The 24760-nt window shown below is 40.0% G+C and overlaps 3 protein-coding genes and 1 long non-coding RNA gene across 4 annotated transcripts; 2 read left to right on the top strand and 2 right to left on the bottom strand.

The window, feature by feature from the left end:
* Nucleotides 1-346: 346 nt before the first annotated feature.
* Nucleotides 347-2004, bottom strand: LOC131003182 (uncharacterized). Its single transcript, XM_057929663.1, has 2 exons — nt 1982-2004; nt 347-1907 (listed from the first exon to the last, which is right to left on the bottom strand). The coding sequence occupies exons 1-2, from the start codon at nt 2002-2004 to the stop codon at nt 347-349; spliced, it is 1584 nt and encodes a 527-aa protein (XP_057785646.1).
* Nucleotides 2005-15294: 13290 nt separating this feature from the next.
* Nucleotides 15295-18220, top strand: LOC131003200 (ABC transporter F family member 4-like). The gene is given in 3 exon segments (XM_057929676.1): nt 15295-15491; nt 15845-17222; nt 17224-18220. Coding segments are annotated over 2 exon segments (2151 nt in total). The 5' UTR covers nt 15295-15491; nt 15845-15855; the 3' UTR covers nt 18008-18220.
* Nucleotides 17760-20109, bottom strand: LOC131003201 (pectinesterase QRT1-like). The gene is made up of 5 exons (XM_057929677.1): nt 19601-20109; nt 19217-19412; nt 18940-19143; nt 18646-18878; nt 17760-18554 (listed from the first exon to the last, which is right to left on the bottom strand). Exons 1-5 carry the CDS (start codon nt 19939-19941, stop codon nt 18407-18409), a joined length of 1122 nt encoding a protein of 373 aa, XP_057785660.1. The 5' UTR covers nt 19942-20109; the 3' UTR covers nt 17760-18406.
* On the top strand, nt 18436-19456 carry LOC131003202 (uncharacterized). Its single transcript, XR_009094578.1, has 2 exons — nt 18436-18566; nt 18745-19456. It is a non-coding gene; the product is annotated as an uncharacterized LOC131003202 (long non-coding RNA).
* Nucleotides 20110-24760: the final 4651 nt, after the last annotated feature.

Consider the following 24760-nt stretch of genomic DNA (forward strand, 5'->3'; position numbering starts at 1 on the left):
ACATATCTCCCCATTTTTTCTTAGGGGAAGTAGAATGAACAGCCACTGCCGACATAACTCTAGCTGCATCAGAATGAGAGTGAACTACAAAATTTTGTATAATCGCGCCTCCAGACTGAGCTTGTTGTACTTTATTCAAGAAAGCCATCGGCGGGGTGTCCAGCACGGCGCCCTGCATCACCGCACCAGCAGTACTGCTAGTTGTTGTCTTAAAATCCGAAGACATACCATTCTTGATAATACGCCGAAGCCGATGCTTGATAGAAGACTCGAAAATCTTTCCCTTCTTAGTAGCCCCCTTCGGACGCCCCCGGCCACGAGTGGGGGGAACCTCCATTGTCGCCGTTCATGTCGACACAACCAAAGCCAAATCAGGACTGGGAGTATCTGTAGTCGTATCCATCGATTGTCGGGGTGGAGAAGTAGCAACACTCCTCCCCAACGGGTCCTCCATATTGTCCCCATTATCCATATCTTCGGCAACCCCCTCTGGAACCAAAGTGTTAGAAGTGGAAGTGTCAACCAACGGGTCTTCCTGCCTCCCGACAGCTTTGGGTGTGGCCGAGCGAGGGCGAGACTCCTCTGCCGTATTCTGAGTCTCCGAAACAGGCTGCTGTAGAACAGCCGGAGCACCAGAAGTTTGCCCACCAGGTGTTTGAGGAAAAGACTGAGCCAAATTTGAAGCTGGATCCATATTCTCCTCCATCTCATTATCAACAATGACTCCCTCAAGAACCTCAAAAGCATTGCGAGAGAGGACAGAATCATTCTCACTAGAATCTTTTGCGTGCTCATTAGCTGGGTTACCGAACCCAGAATGCCCCCCCGATGTTTGAAAAATTGTCTGGCTGGGAAGCCCAGACTTCGACGCCTGACCCACCATCTGCTGAGGGTTAAGATTCCCATGAGAACCTGTGTTCTTCCAAGTTTGCAGGAAAGGTTTCTTCTTCTTTTGAACAAAGCCATCTCCTTTCCCGTCTTCCTTCCCGAGAGCACCAACGCTCTCTTCCGCCAAAGCTTGCTCTTCCGGCTTTCTTCGGCAATGAGTACTAGAGTGGCCAACAGCGTGACAAATACCACAGAAATACGGAAGATTTTCGTAACTTAACTCAACGTCAAAGCACTCAAAACCGCGACTTACCGGGATAGTGTATGTCAGCTCTTTAGAGACATCTATCTCAATCAAAATCCTAGCAAAATGCCCTACTTCCCCATTAAACGTCGGGCCGTCCATCTTAATAGGAGTTCCTATGGCTCGAGCAATACTAGTGAGAAGCTCGGGGTGCCAAAATTCATGAGGAAGGTAGTAGATGCGAGTCCATACCTGTATGAGCGAAGAATTTTGTTTATACGGATCAAATTTAGGAGACCAATCCTTAATCGATAGAACCCCATGACGAAGCTTCAAAGAAGGGTGCAACCTTGCTTTAGAATAATCATCCATTGATGATAGAATAAGCGAAAAAAAACCTCGTCCCAGAGGAATAACTCGAAACGGAAGAGACAACTCCCAAATGCTGCTCAACTCTTCGTGAATATCAGCCGCAAAACGCGGGAGATCTCCTTTACGAAGCATCAGCCGTGCGTGAAGAGCGTAGGTATAGCCACGCATACGTTCTTGATAAAGAGCTTCCGGCATCTCAACACAGCGTTGTCCGTTACTCATGATGGGGTGAACCAAGTTGAGGTCGTGGATAAAGACCTCAGGAGATTTAGGGATGCGTTTCCCTTGAACCGCAGCCTTGAAATTTTTTGTAGGGATATCATGTGCTTTCAACTTAGGGTTAGAAGGAACCCTAATGCTGGGCGCTTCAGAGTTCTGAATACCCGGGATAAATCGGCTTTGATCCACCGGCGGTAGAAAAGACGCGGCTCCAACACCAGCAGGGTGAGGTTGCTTCGACAGGCTTAAATCGACATGATGGACATCAAAGTTTGAAGAGATTTTGGGAAAATTGTTGTTCGGAGAAGAGCCATGAACCAGAGTACCGTCTTTGAGACCATTGGACAGAGAAAGTTGTCACGACCGGCCCTAATTAAGGATAATTAAGCCGGGAAAACCGTGACTAATGGAGGGAGATTAGAAGCGGGGTAGAAAGGGGGATAATCAAACAAGGAAGGATCGCATTTCATCATTGTTAACAAAAGGGATATTTATAATATAACGGAGGTTTAGTCGTATAGACTCAAATAACTAGTAAGTTCGGATAACTCCGACTTAGCCAAAATAACATAAAACTTCTGAGTACGCAGCGGAATAAGGTTCTGATTACATGTATGAAGACATGTATCCCTAGAGTTCATTAATACATAATAAGACAAAAGAGTCCCGCTCGTCACTTCATCACCATCGGCAGCTACTCAACCTGCACATTTAGAAATATATGCAGGGCTGAGTACAAAAGTACTCAGTGGGCACGTATGCCTAAGTATAAAAATACATGCTTCAAAACTGTAAATTGTCATGCCATCATAAACAGTACAGCAAGGGAGTTTTTCGCTAAAAAGGCCCAAGCTTACTAAGTTCATTTGTGATTCTTAAAGTTCGTCTGCAGACTAAGTTCTCTTGTAATCTATCATATCTGGAACTTTGTGCCGGAGAGGTGGCCACCTCTCACGGTCACTTGACCGGCCAACCCGCTAGATGACTCACGGTCACTGGTGTACACTAGCCAAGGCAGGATAGCTATCAACTGCTCAAGACCCGAATTCGATTACATAACTGGCAAAGCCACATCAGATAGATATCATACTAAAATTGAAACATTTATGGCAAGACAACAATTGAAATAATTTTCAGTTCAATGATTTTGTAATGAAATATCTTGTTCAAATGTAACATTAAATTCGTTTGATAGATATATAAAACTGAAATTAACAGTTAAATCATCTCATGAATTCATTCGTATAAGAGGCCTACGACAAGCAGGGGATCTCTATACGTATAGTAAAAGTAATGCCCACCTGATAGCAAATTTTTGCTTTGGTAAAGTAGCTCCTTGACTGGCTATTATTACTCTCGCGCTTCACCTTTATTGCGATGATATAAAGTAAGATATTTGCTCGAATAAAATCCTCAATTAATGAGAATGCGTAATTTAACTATGCATGACTCGTATTCCGATAATTATTATTCTGAGATAATAATCTGGGAGATTCTATTATAAATCCTAATTGTCGGATTTAAATAAATAAAATTAACTAATTGAGGATCGTCTCATGAGGGTGGATAAATAATTAATCCGCTCATCTTAGAGTATTCTAACTCTCTTACTAATTAATAGCCTCATTCTAAATTAATCAATAATTAGAATTAGCTCAATTTAATTAATAGATTAATCTAGACTACCCTTAAATTGGGCCTGATTTTAAGCCAAAATAATAATGGCAGTCAAAATAAAATTAACTCTAGCCCAAACTAATTAAATACAGCCCTATCAATTTAGATCTGCAGCCCACGTAATTAAAATGAAGGCCCAAATTTCGGCCCAAGGGAAAAAAAATCAGATGGCCCAACACAAGCCCACACATTTTAAAACTCCTAATTCCTTCTCCTACCTCACCCACTCGATTCTCTCCCAATTTCTCAAAATTGGTCTCAGCCATTTCTCTCTCTCTTTCTCTTCAAATCTCCCTGCGTCTGGACGTCCGCCGCCTCCGCAGCTCCGCCGCGAACGGCCCCGGCGAGGCCGTGTCCGGCCGAGGGTGCCGTCCTCGGCCACCCGCCCCTCTCAAGAATCGCTGCCTTCTTCTCTCATCTCATCACGGTTCGACGCCGCCGCCTCTGGAAGACCAGCGAAGATCTGGTGCAACCGCCGCCGTCCGCCGACACGCCTGGAAGCTCTATCGCCGGACGTCGCCGCTGCTGAGGTAACGCCGCCGCCCGGAGTTGTAGCTGCTTTGCCCGGAATCGAGGTTGCTGGTCTGATCTCCAGCAGCCCGCCTCGCTCAGAGCCACCGCCGCCGTCGTCAGCTGGAGTCTCAGCGGCCGCGGTCTCTCTTGGATCCGCCGGCGTCGTTGTTGTTCCAGAGTTGACGAGGGACGACAGATAGCTTCTGCCGACAGCGGCCAGCTCGTTGGAGCTGCCCTTCCCCGGAGTCCGACTCGTTCTCCTCCTTTCTTAAAGCTAAGTTCAACCTCTCTACTTCCCCCTTTTTTTTTATGCTAAGTTAGACTAGTGCAGGGAGTTCTCAAAGAATCACCACACACACAGATCATAGTGAAGTATCTAAGCATATTGTTTTTCTCGAGCAAGTAAACTGTCCGTTAGTAATATTCTACCTCTTTAAAGCATTCCATGATTTGTTCTATCCTGTTGTAAAGTATAAATCTTTCTATGGTTATACATATTATGCCCATTTGATACAGTGGTGAAATGTGATTATGCCTCTGATATGAATGCGAACTGAATGGTTATTTGAGATAGTAAAATACCTCGCTTGTGTTCAACTGATTGGTTGTTGCTGGAGTTGAGTGAAGTGTGAAATAACTGAAATGAACGATGGTTCTCCTTTAATGCAGGTGAACTAATCAAAGAGAATGAAGTTATTGAAGCCAAGTCTTACCTTGAGAACTTGGCTGAACGAACTGGAGGCTTCTATGCCCTTTGGAGAGAGTTCTTGGTGGTAGCAAAGTGATAGAAACTTTGGTGTTGTTTCGCTGATGATTTAAAAGATGGAGTTGTGGGCTGATACTACAAGGAAGTCAAAATGTGTCTGCCTCTTTAGAGAAGGTGTAGTCATAGGTTGCGGCTGAGGTGGTTGGAGGACTTGGGCGGCTGGAGCATGCTAAGGAATAGGGAAGGGTGCTGCAGATTTTTGCACACACATACACTTTTCCTTTCTTTGTAGTCAACATCCTCATGCTTAGGTAGATGTTAGTACTGTAATAGCTAGGTTGGTTGTGGTGCAATTAAATAAAATCCCTTTGGCTTCAAAATTCTAAATCTGTAATATGAAATGCGTATTTGTGTATTTGATTGATATCTGATTTCTAGATCTCTTAGGATAAATCTAAATTAAATCCGTAGATTTAATTAACTCACGAATCGGAAATAATCCACAACTTAAGTAATTATAAATAATAGAATCGATAGTCTCATCTCGCTCAATAAATAACATGACTTCGCTAAGTCAGTTATAACTTTTGAAAAACATCACCAATAATATAAATTCAGGATCATAAGCTGAATTCATATCCGGATAATAATCGGTTCCATTCACTGATGAAAAATAATTAACACAAAATACTGGATTTTCAAATATATAAAAGAGCGGGTCACTACAAAAGTCCAGGGAGCAGACGACATATCGCCGGGGAAGACCAAAACCGGCGATATGCAACGGCCGTGGAAGAGAAATCATGTTGAAGGCGGAAACCCTAGGAGCGCCGCCATCCTCATATAATGAATATAGAGATTCGCATAAAGCAGAGATACATTTAAACATATACAGATATGTAACACCCCGTATTTTGAGAAGCTAATTGTGCCCTAGCTCGTATTTAAATTGAGTTTAAATAGTAGCTAGAGGAATTATGCACGTGGGCGAATAAATGAGATAAGAATTATTTTTGAGAATTATAGAAGGCAATATTATTTTTCTCGGGTCATATAAATTCTCTTATAGAGAAACCTATCTTCGCCCTATATTTTATTGAATTGTCTATGTGATTTAAATATTTTACGTGGTAGAATATTCACATATGATTTTGATGCATTTTTATTATGATATTGTAATATCATAATTGAGATAAGTTTTTCCCACACGAAAATAAAAATATTTCCGTGGGATATATTCCTACACACTAAATTAGTGATGTATAGTAGTCAAGCATATATGTATATAACTATCTATATTTCTCTCTCTCACTCTCTCTCACTCTTGACTCTCTCTCAACCTCTCTCAATCTCTCTCACTCTCTCTCACTCTCGACTCTCTCTCAATCTCTCTCACTCTCTCTCACTCTCTCTATCTCTCGACCTCTCTCAATCTCTCTCACTCCCTCTCGGTTTCTCTCCCTCACGCAGCTCTCTCTCTTCTCTCTTCTCTCCCTCATTACTTCATTCTCCTCCCCCATAAATGTAGCACACATGCAAGCATAGTAAGGCCCTAAAAGGCTAACCTAGTTAGCCAAACACAATCCCAAACTTTAAGCTCTCACACCTCTCTCTCATATCTCTCTCTCTCGTCCCTCACTCTTCTCTCTTCCCTCCTTCTCTCTTCTCTTTCTCTATTCACCTCATCTCATGACATCCTCAACCATTAATCCATCATTTACTACAAGATAGTGTATTTATGGAAGATCACACATGCACATGCAAGTCTCTCTCTTCCCCCCCTTACTCGATCACTCCCTCTCGGCCCTCACTCTTCTCTCTTCTCTTCTTCTCTCTTCTCACTCTCTATTCCCCTCACATCATGACATCCTCACACATTTAAGACAAGATATGCATTGATGGAAGCAATCCCTCCATCACATCCTCTCATCAAAGCATCAAGACAAGCAAGCTATCTCTCTCCCTTTTTCTTCCCCTTCGGCAGCCCCCCCTTCTCACTCACCACACTTTTTCTCTCCTTGTTTCACCATTTTTGGAAAGGATTAAGGAAGCCAAAAGTGTTCTACCCTCACACCAAGCTATCAAGTGTACTTCAATCTTCAAAATCAAGCTCCAAGAGGCCTACGCATCATTCTCTATTCCACCTCCATTAATCTTGTTGGTAGCAACCTCAATTCTCCTCTCATGTTATATATATATATTTTCCTTGATATATAAGCATGTATATTGAAGTATATAGAAGCATGATAGTCCCCTCTCCACTCTTGTAATTCTCGAAAATTTTGATATAAGAAAGCATGATGAATTCTTTCAACTTTCCACTACCTTCATGTGCTCATACACCTCTCCATGTTAGATACATGAGAGGAAGAGATATGTTTCTTGAGAACCCTTGAAAGGGCTATATGTTATGATTAGTGAAGCATGATAAGTTCTTAGTAAGAAAATGCATGAGAATGATGGTGAAAGCATGAATCTATGATGATATGTGTATATGTTATAAATTCGACCATTTCGGGAATTTTCTTACGTTCTGGACTGATGAATCGACGAGGTTTCCCTCGTCCAAAAATCTTCAAACTTTTATGGTGTGTACATATATGAGTCTTGTAAGCACGGGTAAAATTTCAAGTCATTTGGACTTGGTTTACTACCTTTTTAAAATATAAAACTTTTACTGCGCATTTCCACCGGAAATTTTGAAGGGCAGTCTGTGGAGTCACACTTTTCAGTAACTTTCAAAAATATTCAGCCTCCCAAATTTTTATGGGAGAAAGATACAAGTGTTATACAGACTTATGTAAAATTTCAAAGCATTTGGACAACGTTTACTAATTTTTAAAAATCCTAGCTTCCAGTCGTGCTAAACTGCCGAATCTGGTATACTGTGGGAAAACACCCATATCTCTTAAACCACTTGGAGTTTTTCACTCTACTTTTTTTTAAACGAAACTAGACTCAAAGAGGTTTTCATCGGTATAAGTCTCGAATCCAGGAGACTCCTGAGTTAAAGCAGTGTATTCGTTAAAGTCGAGACAGAACAGAATGGTAAACTGGAAGGTCCGAAAATTTTACTTTGATTTTGTGTTAAGAATTTTTAAAGGGTTTTGGTGGAATTATACAACATATTATGGCATAAAAATGCTACTAGAAAGTTTTATAAAAATTTTTCAAGGCTTATATGAATATTTGGGATTTTCCCCACAAAGAAAAAGATTTCAAGTTCATATAATGCCTTTTAAGTCATTTGATTATTAAGATAAGTTATATGCATATTATGTGAAATAAGTGATTATTTTGAAGCATGTATGATTAAGTGATTTTTGAATGCTATTTGCCTAGGATTGAGAGTCCTTTAATTGGATAAGATATCTGATTATATTGGGAAGTCCAGTTGGGTAAATAGTGGAGAAGTTATAAGATGAGATTAAGCACATGATGAAAGTTTAAGCTTTAGTATGAGATATGAGTTAGATGAGTTTCTAACTAGAGTTTATTTTGTCACATGGCAAACTAAACACGTGCGCCACTAAAGGTTCGAGTGACGGCCGGCGTTAGTACGACCCCGAGCGTTGTGTCATCGACTCCTGAGACAGGTGGGCTTTATTCTAACTCTATTATGGCTAGCTACCATGATAATGAGTTCAAATGCAAATTCTTATGAAAATAAAGCATGATGAAGCATTATTGATGAGTACTATGAAAATGAAGCATGTTGAAGCATTACTGATGCATATTATGAAAATTGTCATCTTGCCATATTTATTATTGATGAGAAAGAAGTATGGTATGTTGCCTTATGAAAGACATGACTAAGTTCATGAAGCAAGATATCGGCCTTTAACTGATCCAGATGACAGTAAAGGTTATGTGCACAAGAGGTGATCGTGAGCCGTCTCTAGTCGGCCGGTCACGGTGATTTGAAGGAGGCCTCCTTCTCTTCACCTAGTATATATATATATATATTATATGAGTTATCATAGTTGGCACATACCCAGTATATAATGTCTGCAGACTAATGATATTATTATGATGATGCAAATGAGTTTATGACAGAAAAACATTAACAGGTATTTTTAATCTCAGTTAAATCCTGTTGATGCATTGAAAAGGGCAAGATTGACATATAGCTCTAAGAGCAAGATTTCAATTATTTCCGGCATGAGTCCACTGAGTGCTTTTTGGTACTCAGCCCTGCATGTATTTCTAAATGTGCAGGTCTGGCTTGGCGCGAGGATGGGTGAAGGCTGTTGGAATTGTCAGTTGACCGTGTCCTTCTATGTCTCATGCTTATCTTATTGCTATGACTCTATAAGTTATTAAACTCCCTGCTATATGTCTTCATACATATAGTAACGCATCGCTGCACAACTCTGATGAATCTCTTTATTTAATTTGCAGTTGCCTGTAATATCCCATAAGGGAAAATACTCTCAAACTTTGCGAAGTCTCGAATTATGTTTTACCAAGCAAGTAATTTAATTAAGTCTTAAAGTCTTTCTTGAAAAAGAGTATAGTTGCAAATGCTTCCGCTAAAGCAAGACATAAATTCTATTTCTTTCACGATTATTTTTATTAGTCGTACGATACTTGGTATACGCTATCACTGGCTATATCGGGCTGCGACAAGATAAATACAGATTCAATATATAAGTTCAAATTAATAAGCAAAAACAATGCATACATGTATATAAATCAGGGATATATATATATATGTACACAGATGCGTATATATGAATTTGGTAAAGCACCTCAGCATCATGCACCACACATTCTATGCGTATAATTTCTGTCTTTAAATCCTGTTGCATATTTGTTGTACACTTGCACACAGCGCAGTTTGACAACTTGGGTTATTTTACTTGGTACTAATAAATCAATACTTGTGTAAAGCGGAGCCATCTTTCGTTATGCAACCTTAAATCATGCAAAAACATGAAAATAAGAAACAATGATTGATATATTGGAAAAAAAATCTGAAACATATATTTTCAAACTATATGTGCTATTTAGATCATATCTGTGGTACATAATTCTGTTCCATTTAATTGCTACAGAGAAGTCAGGAAACAACATAAACCATTTGTTAGCATTTAAATAAACCAGAAAGTACTCTTTTAACATATATGAACTTTCTTTTAGCATATAAATATTCTTTTAGCATTTTTACATTGTTTCTTAGCATATGAACTTTCTTTTAGCATATAAAATATTCACATTTACATATTGTTGTAACTTAAAAAGAGAAAAATTTCATAGTTTCTTTTGAAGCTATATTTGCAATCTTCTGTGAAACAAATAGTCATATATCCATCATTGTCACACGTGAATAGTGTAGCTTTTTTTATGAAAAGACTTTCTGCAACAATGTAGAATAATAATTCACTTAAAAATAACATGAAGTTAATCTTTTTGAAGGAAACAAAAAGAAATTCTTCTCTAAAATAAATGGACAGATATATGTCACTGTTACAGGTCAATAGCATATATAGCTCTTATCACATTTACATATTGTTGTAACTTCAAAAGACAAAAAATCGAGTGTTTGATTTCAAGCTATATTTGTAATCTATTCTGAAACAAATAGTCATATATTCCTCATTGTCACATGTGAATAAAATAGCTCTTTTCATGAAAAGGCTTTCTGCAACAATGTAGAATAATGATTTACTTGAAAACAACATAAAGTTCGACTTTTGGAAGAAAACAATAAGAAATTGTTCTCTGAAACAAATAGTCAAATATTCATCATTGTTACATGTGAATATCATAGCTCTTTTCATGAAAAGGTTTTTTCCAACAATGATTTAAGAGAAAACAACATAAAGTAAAACTTTTTGAAGAAAACAAAAAGAAATTTTGAAGGAAACAAAAGAAGCATTGAAATACAAAATAACAGTTCTTATGCAAGAAAACAAAAGAAACTTTTAAAACAAAAATCGGGATTATAGCCAAAAAAATACACGAACTTTGATAAAAGTTGCAATTTTCACCTGAACTTTCAAATTAGCCAAAATATACCTGAACTTATATTTTTTGTTGTAAATTTCACCTCGACGGAGTTCAATCATTGCAAGTTCAGGTGAAATTTACAACAAAAAATATAAGTTCAGGTATATTTTGGCTAATTTGAAAGTTCAGGTGAAAATTGCAACTTTTATCAAAGTTCGTATATTTTTTGGCTATAATCCCAACAAAAATCAGATAAAGTTTTGGAATAAAAATGAGAGTGGAATATTACAGTTTTGAAATAACAGATGTTAATGGTGAGGAATTACCAGATAATGAGGCTCTGTTTATAGAAATTCTACCTTAAGAATACCAGACACAAATTTGGGCTCCAAAATTTAAATTCGAATTTTAGGCTCTAAAAAGTGGAGCCAAACATTCAGTAAGACATTTGGTCACCAATCATCGAAGCATAGAAAATAGCTTAAATGAGCCAGATTACCAGAGGAAATGAATACCTTCCAATCTCAACTTGAACAAGAACGAACCCCATTTGTACCTTTGGGCAGCAGATTACAGGTAGAAGTCTAGGGGCCAGAATGCCGATTCTATGAACCAATATAGAAAAAAATACTGCATCAGGAAATTACAGAAGGCCAAATGAAAAATATAATAATAGGTAGGTTTTGCAATTTTATTAAGTTACCTTCCAAAACCATCAAAACATCCGGTCATGTGCATCTTAATTAGAGTTATATTCAACCCCAAGTTCCTACAAGGTATATAGAACTCAATCTCGATTTAATCTACAAAAAAAACTCAATCACATACACAAAATCCATGGGGAAGAGTCACCCCAAAACCTAAGAATTTAGGGATCTAAAATTTGAAAAAGAAGAAGAAGAAAAAAAAATCAGGGAAAGGAGTTGCTACATTACCTCGCGGTGTGGGCAACTGTTGGTGTTTTGGAGTTGTTGGACTAGGGATGGCAACGGGCCGGATCTGGACCGGATCTCATCAATACCAGATCCAGATCCGTATCATTTTACCAGATCCAGATCCGCGGATCTAAAAATTAGGATCCAGATCCAGATCCGCGGGTCTAGATCCATGGATCTACTGTTTTTAAATTAAATTAAAAAAAAGTCACAAAATCAACAACATTTAATTTTCTTCATAAAAAAATATTGCACAATACAAAGTATTTTAATTTGTAATTCTAATTTGTGTATTATTTTTAATTTTTAATATATTTAATATTATTAATAAAATAAATATAAAAATAAATAATATATATTAAATAAAACGGATCCACGGGCCGGATCTGGGCCGGTTCCGGATCTCAAATTTCAAGATCCATATCCAGATCCGTTTTAAAAATTGAAATCCAGATCCGTGGGTCCAAAAAATTGAGATCCAGACCCTAAAAAAAGGATTTGGATGGACAGACCAACAGATCCGCCAAGGCCGGATGAGGCGAGGCGGGACGATGGGGAATGATGGGTCGGGCAGTCGCACACTGAGGCGTGGCGGGGCATAACCTACTTTTGGTTTGCCACGGAGGCTTCGAGTTAGACCGTAGCGGGGCAGCCGGAGATCGGGGGGAGGGGGGTAACTGCCGGAGGCGCATCAGACTGATGGAAGGCGGGGCGGCAGACTGTGGGCTATTGTTTTACAACATTAACCGACGGCAAATCATGTCGTTAATTATATATTTTTATTTGATTTCAAAATATATAATGTTTTAATTTTTCACCTTGATGTTTTAATTTAATAAATATATTCTTACTTTTTTAAAATTCGACACCTATAGTAGATTACTTGTTTAAATTTATTTCACAATTAATAGCTGAAAGTGACGTAAGTTATTAATAATTATCTCATTTTTAAATTTTGTACATTTTTTAATTAATAATTATACATTTTTCTCACACAAATATTTTTGTATAAAAAAGTGTAATAACTTTACAAAAGTTAATATAAACCTATCAACATCCAAGAATATTCTTGAAAGTTTACGTGAATTTGAATAGATTGAGCATGTTTCTTAGAGCATCCGCATTGGGGGTTCCTTGATAGCCTACTTGATAGTGTTTGTGTTATTGAGTAGGTAGTGCTGCATTGAGGTTCCTTGATAGCCTACTTGATAATATTAGTTTTGATTTTATGTTTTTCATTTAAATTTTATTGCATAATTTAAATAGCATATTTTTGTAATAGTTAAATACTGGATTAAACATAAATTTAAAATTACTTAAAACATTAAAAAAAATACATAAAAATTTAAAAACACCTAAAAAAAATACATAAAAATTTAAAAAACCTAAAACATCATTAAAATCACATTCCTTGATAGCCTAGGATAGACCACGACGCCTGAGCACGTCGGCGACCATGGACGCGTGCAATGCACGTTGTGCTTCCGTCATGTGCGTCGTATCCGTGTTCAGGAGCTGCATATCGAGCTCCCTCTCCCGGATATCGTTCCTCCGCTGGTACTGGGCGGTGAATGCCCTCATCTGCTCGTCGGTCCTCTCCAACCTCTCCACTATTTCTGGTGGAGGATCCGAGCTCGTATGTGACGCTGCTGCCTTCCCTTTCCCTTTCGCCGCCGCCTTGGCCGCCGCCTTCGCCGCCTTGTTGCCAATGGGCCGGGCAGAAGAGATCTCCTCGCCCGACGCCGAGGTGGTGAAGCCGCCCTCTTCCGTAGTCTTTGTCCTCTTGGAGGCATGCACGTCTCCAAGGAGGTACATCGACTTGAACTTGGGATTGTTCCGGAGAACTCTCCACGCGTTCCAGAAATTGAAGGAGGGCCTGTGTGGGCTTCGAGCCTTGAAGAGGGTTTGGGCCTTTTCACGAATCATATCATCCGAATGACCGGACGGCCAATTGTTGCGCGTCTCCACCCAAACAGCTTCCCAGAGACGCACATCCGCGCTCACCCGGGACCAGTGGCCTTGAAGTTGCTTGATCTTAAGGTCAACGCCGAGGATGGGGTTCACACGTTCGCAGATCCGGCCCCAATATGCCTCTCCTTCTGATCCGTCCCACGGATCGAGTCGTTGGTCTCCTCCGCCCAAATTTGGACTATGAGATCCGTATGCTCGGGAGCATACGTATGACGGTACCTAACGGCCTTGTCGTGCTTGATTTTGGTGGCCATTTCCTTCCTCCGGCCGCCTTTCTTTGGTGGGGAGACACTCTGCTGAGCACTGACCGGTTCCTCCTCGGGCGGGCTCTCCTCCAAGTTGATTCCTCCCATATCAGGATGATAATCGGAGGAGAGATCGGGGCACCAATTTGGATCGTAGAAAGGGTTGTGTGGATCCATGACGGAGAAAATTGTAGGAGAAGAAGAGGTGTGAAGAGAAGAAAATTGGAGAAGAAGAGGTGTGAAGATTGTGGGGAGAAGGTGGGGTGTTTTAAAGAAGAGAAGAAGGAAAAAAAAAAAAAAAAATGAAAACGGTCGGTCAAAGGTGCGGAAACCGAGGAGCTGCAGTCAAAATTCGAATTTTCGAATTTTTCCTTTTTTTTTTTTTTTAAATTGGGCGCGTGCATTGCACGCGCCATCTCCTCCGCCCTTCGAGCATACTCGATAACTCGAGGAGTCCTCGAGGAGCTCCACGCCGCAACGCCCTCCTCGACGCCCAGTGGCTCCTCGAGGAGCCACTCGAGTACCCGCGTTGCGGGTGCTCTTATAAAAGTGAATATTTTTTATAAATACTTTATATAAAAGTGGATATTTAAACTAATTAACACTATATATATTACTCCCTCCGTCCCAGGCCAATAGGCCCAGTTCCTTTCGGCACGGAGATTAAGAAACTCATTTTTTTGTAGGTAAATGATGTGGTCCACCAATAATTAAGGTTTTAAGTGTTTCCTTATTTTTCCTTAATCATATTTGCTTCATTATCAAGATCTTATTGCACGAATTAAGCAACAAATTAAAGGGCAACTGAAATTTAAAGCAAATCTGAAAATTAAAGCCAAGAAAATCAGCAGGTGTTCTCTGGCAGCAGTAGAACACCATAGCAAATCTGAAATTTAAAGCCAATAAATTGAAAAGGGCGGCTGAAAATTTAAAGCAAATCTGAAAATTTAAAGTCAAGAAAATTGGCAACAGTAAAACACCATAGCAAATCTGAAATTTGAAGCCAATATATTGAAAAGAGCGGCTGAAATTTAAAGCAAATCTGAAAATTAAAACCAAGAAAATTGACAACAGTAGAACACCATAGCACCGCCGCCTTCTCCAGATGCTGAGCAACACCGCCGACACCTCCGTTCGCCATCTGTTCGCAGAGCCACTCTTGCCTCCAGAACGCGCAAGTCGCGACTCTTCACAACTTCTCCGCTTGACAAATCGCACCACCACAGCGTCGTCGCCTTCTCCAGGCACCGCTATGTACCACACCGCCGGCCGCACAAGGCGCGGCTTTAATTTCCAGACTTCAGAACCACCGCTTCGTCTCCCCGCTCAAGGCAGTAGCAGCGCCGTCCGCCTTTTGGATGGCGAAGATGGCGTTCTCCAGGGTGGAGATGAAGAGTTCCGGGCTTAGATTAGAAGAAGAGGAATGTGCAATGTGAAATAAAGTGACTTAGATTAGGGTTTATTTTGAGGGTATATCCCTCTTAATTAAGTGTGAAAGTTTAACTAATGAACCCCTAAATATTTCTAAATTAAGACTGGGCCTATTGGAGTGGGACGTCCCAAAAAGGAAAGCGAGCCTATTGGAGTGGGACGGAGGGAGTAGTACTTAATTGTATTTTCTACCCTACATTTTACACTAATCTTTTCGTTCTTACATCCCAAAGAAGACGAGGAAATCAAGCACTGCCATCCTGCGTCCTCTCACATTCACATCCCTCGTTCGCACAGTCGCCACCCTCACTAGTCGCACCGCAATCGTAGTTGCTACCCTCGCGCAGCCGTCGTCACTACAGTCGCAGCTCTCTGCCGGCGCCACCATTGGCAATTAGGTAAGCTAAGAACTCACCGCCAGAGGTTTCCTGTTTTCGCAGAATTCTATTGCAAATGGTATGCCTTGTTCCGTTGGCTGTGAACGGTGTTAGTTCAGTTACCAATTAATTTTATTTGTAATTCTGCTTTCAAATTTTGTTCCCCATATCTTCCTCTCCATCATCAATTTCTATTTCTGTATGTTTTCTGGGCAAATCAATGATTATCTAAAATATTGGGTTGGAAATCAAGTTAATCCATTAAAAATATATAAGCTGTCAATTAGTATTTGGTTCTCATGCTTATTTTTTGGTATGGTTACTTCTTAACTAATTGAACTTCATTGGTTTTGTTTCTAATTGTGGATGATTAGCCATTACCGAAATGGGTAAGAAGAAATCAGATGAAGTTGCTGCTGGTTCAAAGTCCAAGCAGGGTGGTAAGGAGAAGTTCTCAGTGACTGAATTACTGGCTAGCATGGATGCAAAACCTGATAAACCGAAGAAGACAAGTGCTTCCACTAATAAACCCAAGCCAAAAGCTGCTCCGAAAGCCTCATCTTATATTGATGGTATAGATCTTCCTTCATCTGATGAAGAAGATGATGCTTTGGGCTCTGAGGAAGAGGCCCAACTGAATGAGGTAAACAGCCGCAGAAATATTGCAAGGCCTATTGACACCGGTCTAACTGACAAAGAGTTAAAGAAGCGTGGAAAGAAGGATGTGCTTTTAGCTCAGGCTGCGGAGGTAGCCAAACAGGAGGTGCTCAAGGATGATCGTGATGCTTTTACTGTGGTAATTGGTAGCCGGGCTTCTGTACTTGATGGCGAGAATGATGCTGATGCCAATGTCAAAGATATAACAGTTGAAAACTTCTCTGTTGCTGCTCGGGGGAAAGAACTATTGAAGAATACTTCAGTGAAAATCTCTCATGGGAAGAGATATGGATTGGTAGGGCCCAACGGAATGGGTAAATCTACCCTGTTAAAGCTTCTTGCTTGGAGAAAGATACCTGTGCCCAAAAATATTGATGTACTTTTGGTTGAACAAGAGGTTGTTGGTGATGATAGAACGGCTCTTGAAGCAGTTGTTTCAGCCAATGAAGAGCTCGTCAAACTTCGACAAGAAGTTGCTTCTTTGCAGGATGCATCTACTATGGCCACTGGTGATGGTGAGGAAGATGATGAAGGGAATGATCTTGGAGAGAAGCTCTCTGAATTGTATGAGAAGTTGCAGTTGATGGGATCAGATGCTGCTGAGGCGCAGGCTTCTAAAATTCTTGCCGGGTTGGGTTTCACTAAAGATATGCAGGGTCGTGCAACACGGTCCTTTAGTGGCGGTTGGAGGATGAGAATTTCATTAGCCAGAGCACTTTTTGTCCAGCCTACTTTGTTGCTGTTGGATGAGCCTACAAATCATCTGGACCTCAGGGCTGTTCTCTGGTTGGAAGAATAGTTGTGCAGGTGGAAGAAAACTCTTATTGTTGTATCACACGACCGGGATTTTCTAAATACTGTCTGCAATGAGATTATCCATCTCCATGATTTGAAACTCCACCTTTATCGGGGAAATTTTGATGATTTTGAAGGTGGATATGAGCAGCGTCGCAAAGAGGCGAATAAGAAGAGCGATGCTTATGAAAAGCAGCTGAGAAATGCCAAGAGATCTGGCAGTCGAACTCAGCAGGAAAAGGTTAAGGATCGAGCCAAATTTAATGCTGCCAAGGAAGCCTCAAAGAACAAGGGTAAAGGTTGATGAGGATGAGCCTGTACCAGATGCACCACGGAAATGGAAAGATTACACAGTGGAGTTCCATTTCCCTGAGCCTACTGAGCTAACACCACCACTTTTACAACTACTCGAAGTTAGCTTCAGCTACCCAAATCGCGAGGATTTCAGACTCTCTAATGTGGATGTGGGGATTGATATGGGGACTCGTGTAGCAATTGTCGGGCCCAATGGAGCTGGAAAATCAACCTTGCTCAACCTTCTTGCTGGAGATTTGGTTCCAACTGAGGGTGAGGTGAGGAGAAGTCAGAAATTGAGGATAGGTAGATACTCGCAGCATTTCGTGGATCTCCTGACCATGGATGAAACACCGGTTCAGTATCTGCTTCGCTTACATCCAGAACAAGAAGGACTGAGCAAGCAGGAAGCTGTTCGGGCAAAGTTGGGCAAGTTTGGACTTCCCAGCCACAACCACCTAACTCCTATTGCAAAACTATCCGGAGGGCAGAAGGCGCGCGTGGTTTTCACTTCCATATCCATGTCTAAGCCGCACATTCTACTGCTGGATGAGCCGACTAATCATTTAGATATGCAAAGTATTGATGCATTGGCAGATGCGCTTGATGAGTTCACTGGAGGTGTTGTTCTCGTCAGCCACGACTCAAGGCTTATATCACGTGTGTGTCAGGACGAAGAAAGGAGCCAGATATGGGTGGTGGAAAACGGAACTGTTGAGGCTTTCCCTGATACATTTGAAGATTACAAGGATGAGCTTGTCAAAGAAATCAGGGCCGAGGTTGATGATTGATTGGTTTCGCGTAAGGTTCGAGTTATTGAGAAAAATATAAAGACCATAATTTTGCTCTCAAGATTTGCGTTTATTTGGTGAAGTAGTATACTGAGTGTATTTGTCTGATAGTGTAGGAGTCTGATCATTTTGCAGGTATAGATGTTCCCTGATTACTTTTACATGTAATTTTACTACATTATGAAAATTTTGGCTCAATTGTCGATTCCAACTTGGACTGTTTCTTGTGTGTTTTTGACCAAACCGCCGGTGATGGAAGTTGCTGAATGAAGTATTGATAGCAAATTGTTTGGAGAAAAAGAAAACTTCATTATCTCGTTATACCAATGTCAAATTCCTGCCATAGCTGAGGGTTGAAAGTTTTAGTACATCTGATATTCTAAATTGTGCCTAGTTATGCTACAATCTTAGCCACTGTTTGGCAGCGATGAATGTTGAATCAAGATAAGGCTGTGCTTCTTGGCGAGTAAGGGCTTTGGACCATGCTACTCTTCCACTTCTATCAGCTCCCTTGCCTCGACACATGTATTCTCCGAACAACACAGTCCTGTAAGACCAGGTATATATGTACATGTTACATCCTTAATTCTTGTTTTGCTTTGATAAATATGAATAGGTAGATGAGAAACGACGTATACTTTTGTCTCGATGGCTTTCCCCAGTCGTCCCATCCCTGTGGTTTTACGTCTATGTCGAGCTCACTATATGCATATATTATTCTTGAATATTCTCCCCAGGCTCTGCCCAAGAAGACAGCTCCAGCTCCATGTACTGTGCAGTTCACAAAGGAAAAAACTCCATCGTCGTTGCCGGATTGTCTACGCTGGGCAGCTATGGCAAATGATTGCCCCACCACAGAGAGGCTGCATTCCTGTTGGAATCATTTTTCAACAATCTGGATTCAGAAATCTCAAAGTGCATTTTTATCTTACCTTATAGAGTGATCTTGCATTGCCGAATATGAAATCGATTGATCCTTGAACCATACACTTGAAGAAAAAGTGTGTTCCAGTTTCATCCAAGAGGGTATCCTGTGAGCCTATAAATCTGGATTTGTACAACACAGAGTGGTCACCGGATATTCTGAAAGCGACAGCTTGATTTCCTCGAGCTCCGGCATGAAACTGCACCGTGTTCTGCCAAGAAAAAACCTCGAGTTTGAGCTGAGCTGAGTATTTGAGAACTGGATGGTTAAAATGGTGTTATTACCTGAAAAGTGATCCCTGCAGCGCAAAAGTAGTCTGATTCTACTGTGACAGAGGCTGATCCAAACGTTCCAATCTCAGCGCCATTCTCATCCACGCTCGAAGCTTTGTCGTGCCATGCGATGACGGTTGCGTCTGCCTTTTCGGGGTCTCCGATGAAGGAAATATATGGCTTCGTTGCAGGAACATGAACCTTTTCACTGTTTATGGTAAACACAATCTAGAATAAGACTATTTTTGGTATACAATTAAGATGGAGGGAATGAAAACTAACTTATGAAAAAAACCACCCACTACACAAACAACTCCCCACGTCGGACACATCCATGCATGTATGGAAATTAAATAAGAAAAATAAGTGAGTGTGTATTGAAATTGAAATTAAAACCTATAGAGTCCAGGAAGAATATGTATTTTGATTCTCTCCAGATTGTGATGAGGCACCATATCAACTGCAGCTTGAACTGTCAAACAGTCTCCTTTTCCATTTTTATCGACGATGATGACGCCCTTCTTGCCTGCATTTCGGCCGTGAAGTTTCTCGCTTTCAACTTCCAAATCGTCCCACGATATGTAACTCCTCTTCTTCGCAAACCCCATCTCTGATAATAGAATCAGCCAAAAGAAAACGCTCAAATACCACGGCCGCTTCATCGGAGAAATAATGGAGGAATTATCATTTAAAGGGAATAAGAATATATATAGTTTAGCTGAAATGTCATAACGCATGAGAAATGCAGAAGAAGCAGTTGCTGCGTAGGATGAAACGTTGATTTATTAATTGGAAGCTAGCTAGAGCTACAGGATTTATGAGGAAGTCATTCACTTGTAAAAGAATTGAAGGAAGAGTGATGTTACGAGGCTTAGCTTAATGGAAGGATTTAAGGTTGGGGAAGGTAACCGGTTTGAATCTTAACTACATCGTGTGTTTGACCAACTTAATTATATAATTTAACTAAGAGTTATATACGAATGCCTATTATTCTTAATTATATATTGTTTTATTTCATAAGACACTGAAATCTATATATAAGTGGGCATATTTCCGAAAAATTAATTAAAGAAAGAAATTCTGAGAAACTGAGAGGACGCCTGCACTAATTAAATAAGTTCAATTTTAGATACCAATTCTCCACTACTCCATTAGTGAGGTAGGATAAAACAAACAAATAGAAAAAAACAAAAAAAAAAAAAAACAAAAAAAAACAAAAAATTAGAGACACGACATATTCAAGTTTCTTTCTTTTTTTAATTCATTTATAAAAAAAATTGTACATAACTTTACAGCATGTTCATGTTTACTTTTTTCTACATGCATATTGTTCTTGATTTATCATTTATACATGTTGAATCCGTTGATTTGTGTAAAGAACAAATTTATATTTAATTTAATAATAAATATAAAATTGTGTATAAATTCAAACTTATGGGTCGATGTGAATTTATGCGCGGATTGCAATATCTCCATTTGATCATTTAATTTTTTTCTTTAAGTTCATTCTTGGAAGATATTTGAATAGTCTTTGAAATTTGTTGGAGAAATATGTTTTCGATCTTCTTGAACTTGATCTTCAAGCTTAATAATATTGATCAGATGGCATTCGCCTTAGGGCTTGACTTAAGTTTTGGATGATATATTACTATTCATATCCTATTTTTTAGGGACAAAAAATTCAAATTTTTAGATGTCGCCTAAGTTCAAGCTCCCAGAGCTGGCTTAGCGCGGGCAGCTGCATAAACCGGATCCCAATGATGGTATTAGCGTGAGCACTTAAGATTTAGAAGTCGCCTAAGCGCGAGCTCCCAGAGCTACCTTAGCGCGAACATCAGGACAACTGCCTAAATCGGATCCCAATGCTAATATTAGTGTGAGCACTTAAGATTTAGAAGCTGCCTAATAACACTCATGTTTCCATGGTTTTTAATGATCTTATGATGTTAATTTTATAGGAAATTGAGTGTTGGATGATTGTTTTGTGCTTAAATTGCTTTATCTTGTGAAATATGTTACTTGGTCGTACTTTGATGATTTTTATAGAAATATGGAGTTCGAATTTGGAATGATGGTCTTAATGAAAGTTGTAGATCGTCTCGATACGAGTTCGTAGGTGCAAACGATTCGCAAATCCGAGTTCGGACGAGGAAGATACGGTCGAAACAAAAAAGTCGCGCACAGCAGTGAATAGTGCCCGACGGGAATTTCCGAATTTTCGGGATTTTGTAGGATTTTCGGATTTTATCAGTATTTTCGAGCTCTATACTGTATTAATCCCCTGTGCCTATAAATAGGTCTTCTTTTTTACCTATTTTGGATTCCCAACTTTACTTTTTCAGTTCCCAGACTTTATTTTTCAGTCCCAGCTTTGGTTTTTCAGTTTTATAGCTTTAGAATTTTATTGCTTTCCTGTTTTCAAGGCTTGGATCAAAATTGAAGATTCAAGCTGCTACAATCGTTCTTATTCAGTTTTTACATAATTCAGTTTTTCCAATTGTGTTGTTTTTAAATATGTTTATGTTTTATTTCAGTATGTCTGGCTAGTTTTGTTTAGCTGATTCTAGGGTTTGTAAATAGTTGATTGAATTTATGTGATTTATTTGTTTATACCTTTGTGCCTTCCAGTTTATGATTCATAATTCCTGGTGCTTGTTTTCTTGTGAATTATCTGATCAATAGTTTGCATGTTTAGCTATTCGGTTTGAGACCTAGCGGAGATAACTGTTTAGCGGATTCAGGAATGTATGATATGATTTTAACCTTGAGACCTAGCGGAGATAGGTGGATCATAGGGAGCTATTCTTAGGAGCTATTGGGAGTTAGTAGATTTTCTTGAGACCTAACGGAGATAGATAATTTACTAATCTACGATCGTTGCTGCTCTAGCGAGAGTGATTGATTAATTAAGTGATCTCTCATCATAACTGGATTAAACTGGTACATAGGATTAATAAATTTACTGCGTAAATTTAGTTAATGAATTTACTACCCTAGGATCAGTTGTCTTTAATATTTAATTTTTTTCTACGTGCTTTTGTTTGTTGCTATTTGAGTTTAGTTATAGTTAAATCTACCTCTATTTTCGTTTGCCTGTCTACTATTTTAGTTTGTTTAGGAGATAGCTAGAGTGATTTCGATTTTTCGGTCCCTGAGGATACGATACTCGATTACTTGTTGCTTGCTACAATTACCTGTGTTAGTTGCAGTCATTCTTGTTGCTAAGAAATAAGTGATCAACTTTTTGGCGCCGTTGCCGGGGACTGATTAGAAGTTTCTTTAATATCTCCGATAGGACTTAGTAGTACTTCAGGCTTTTATTTATTTATTTATTTTTTAATTCTCGTTTTTTTTCAGACACTACATACGATGGCTACTGATGAACAAATTCGTGCTCCACAGGAGTAGCTGCAACAGCTGTTGGACGCTCAAGCTGCTAAAGAAGCTCAGAATCAGCCTCCGATTGCAGAGATGTTCGTTCGTCAGTATGAGTATCAGGAACCTCCCCGTATTAATGCAAATAATTTTGAGCTGAAGTCTGGTTTGATCACGATGGTCCAGCAGAACCAGTATAGAGGACACGCTATAGAAGATCCTAATGCGCATCTGGCGCAATTTCTGGAGCTTTGCAGCACTGTAAAGATGAATGGAGTATCTGATGATATTATCCGTCTTCGTCTTTTCCCTTTCTCACTGCGGGATAAAGCGAAGTCGTGGTATTATACATTGAATTTGAGTGCAACAACTACGTGGGAAGATGTAGCTCAAGCTTTTCTACACAAGTTCCATCCTCCTGGCCTGACCCTAAAATTAAAGATGGACATTGTGCAGTTCCAGCAGTTTGAGGGAGAAAAGCTGGCAGATACATGGGAGAGGTATCAAGAGAAGTTGAGAAAGTGTCCAAGCCACGGATTTGATGAAGGTACGCTCATTATCATGTTCTACAATGCTTGTGGAGAACGTACAAGAATGCATTTGGACACAGCTGCAGGAGGTTCTCTGCTTCAGAAAGGCAGTTCTGAGGCGTGGAGCATCATTGAGAGTATGGCTGCTACGAGTTTTCAATGGCCATCAAAGAGAGTACAATTGAAAAGGTTGCAGCTGCTTCCAGTTCTGATTCTATGGCAGCGATGGTTACACAGCAGGCAGCGATTGCTATGCAGCTGGCAGAGCTGACTACTAAGATCAGTGAGTTGAATGTTAGACATCCTAAGCAAGCTGTGAAAGACCCATCAGGATTGGAAAACGTCAATTATATCAATGACAAAAATTATGGGAATTTTCAGCAAGGACAACCAGGAGTATATAGCAGAGGTCAGCAGTATCAGCCGGGTCAGCAGCAGTTCCAGCCAGGAGGACGCCCGCATCCGAATCTTTCTTATGGCAACCCAAACAATGCTGTGCAACCTCCACCAGGATTTTCTGTTTCTAGTGGGGGGTAATCAATGAGCCAAAGAAAGATTTGATGGAGGACATGATGAAGCAGATGCTCATGAAGATGACTGGTGATTTATGCCTAATTGTTCTAATTTTAGGGGCTTGCATGTGCATATTTTAAGTTAAATTTTCTGGAAATTGGTGCGTTTTATGGTGTATTTTATGCTTTGCAGGAGATTTAGGATTTCGAGATAAAGAGTGCAAATATTGGAGAAGTTTGGGCTAAGAATTACGTTTTTGTGCATACTCTAGCGCGTCAGAGAAGCGAAGCCCCGCGCTGCAGAGAAATCCAATCGCCAGAGAAATGCGCTCTGTCGCTGCAAAGCCAGAGAAATCCAATCGCCAGAGGAATCACAAGCCAGAGAAGTCATTTGCCAGTACAGCGAAGTCAATCTCCAGTGCAGCGAAGTCAGGCCAGAAGAATCAATCGCCAGAGAAATCACCATTTCTCTGGAGTCAGCAAAATCAAGAAGCCAGTGTAGCGAAGTCATCACCAGAGGAGTCAAAAGTCAGAGCAGACAAGTGAGAGTCAGAGGGGAGAGAAGCCATTACAGCGGAATCGAGAAGCCAGAGAAATCACCATTCCGCTGGCGACTCATTTCTCTGGAGACTCATTTCTCTGGCGAGGTCAGAGAAATCATCTATTCCTCTGGCGTGACCCGTTCCCCTGGCGATAGCCATTTCTCTGGAGAGAGCCGCGATTTCCGCCAGGGCGGAGATTATTTCTGGAGCACGCGACACAGCTGGAAGTTGCCTTATCTTACACGATTCTATTGCCTTTAGAGTTCTACTTTGCATGGCAACTTCCATGGTGATCCATAGGGATTTGAAGTCTATAAATAGGGCCATGCTTTTCATTGTAAAAATCATCCCTTGCCCTAATTTTTGGACGCCTTTGAGATCTTCCCTTGGCAGCCGAAAACTTAGGATTTACTTGCTTTCTTAGTGCTTTCTTAGTTGTCGACTTTAATTGTTAGGTTTCAATTCAGTTTTGTTTAGTTTTAATTCTTGGATTGTGATTGAGTGACACAATTACACGTTCAAGGATTTTACGGTATTTCGTATTTAAATTCAATTTATTTCTGTTTAATCATGTTTATGCTTTTCGTTTATGTTTAT

Source organism: Salvia miltiorrhiza, unplaced genomic scaffold, assembly GCF_028751815.1.
Source record: "Salvia miltiorrhiza cultivar Shanhuang (shh) unplaced genomic scaffold, IMPLAD_Smil_shh fragScaff_scaffold_8_1, whole genome shotgun sequence".
Lineage (NCBI taxonomy): Eukaryota > Viridiplantae > Streptophyta > Magnoliopsida > Lamiales > Lamiaceae > Salvia > Salvia miltiorrhiza.

Coding starts and splice junctions, on each gene's coding strand:
- LOC131003182 (XM_057929663.1), bottom strand. CDS start 2,004: ATGGTCTCAAAGACGGTACTCTG. Junction 1,908..1,981: donor GTCTCAAAGACGGTACTCTG/GTTCATGGCTCT, acceptor TGTCGATTTAAG/CCTGTCGAAGCAACCTCACC.
- LOC131003201 (XM_057929677.1), bottom strand. CDS start 19,941: ATGCGTTATGACATTTCAGCTAAACTATATATATTCTTATTCCCTTTA. Junction 19,144..19,216: donor CTGCAGGGATCACTTTTCAG/GTAATAACACCA, acceptor TTTTCTTGGCAG/AACACGGTGCAGTTTCATGC. Junction 18,879..18,939: donor ATGCAAGATCACTCTATAAG/GTAAGATAAAAA, acceptor TGATTCCAACAG/GAATGCAGCCTCTCTGTGGT.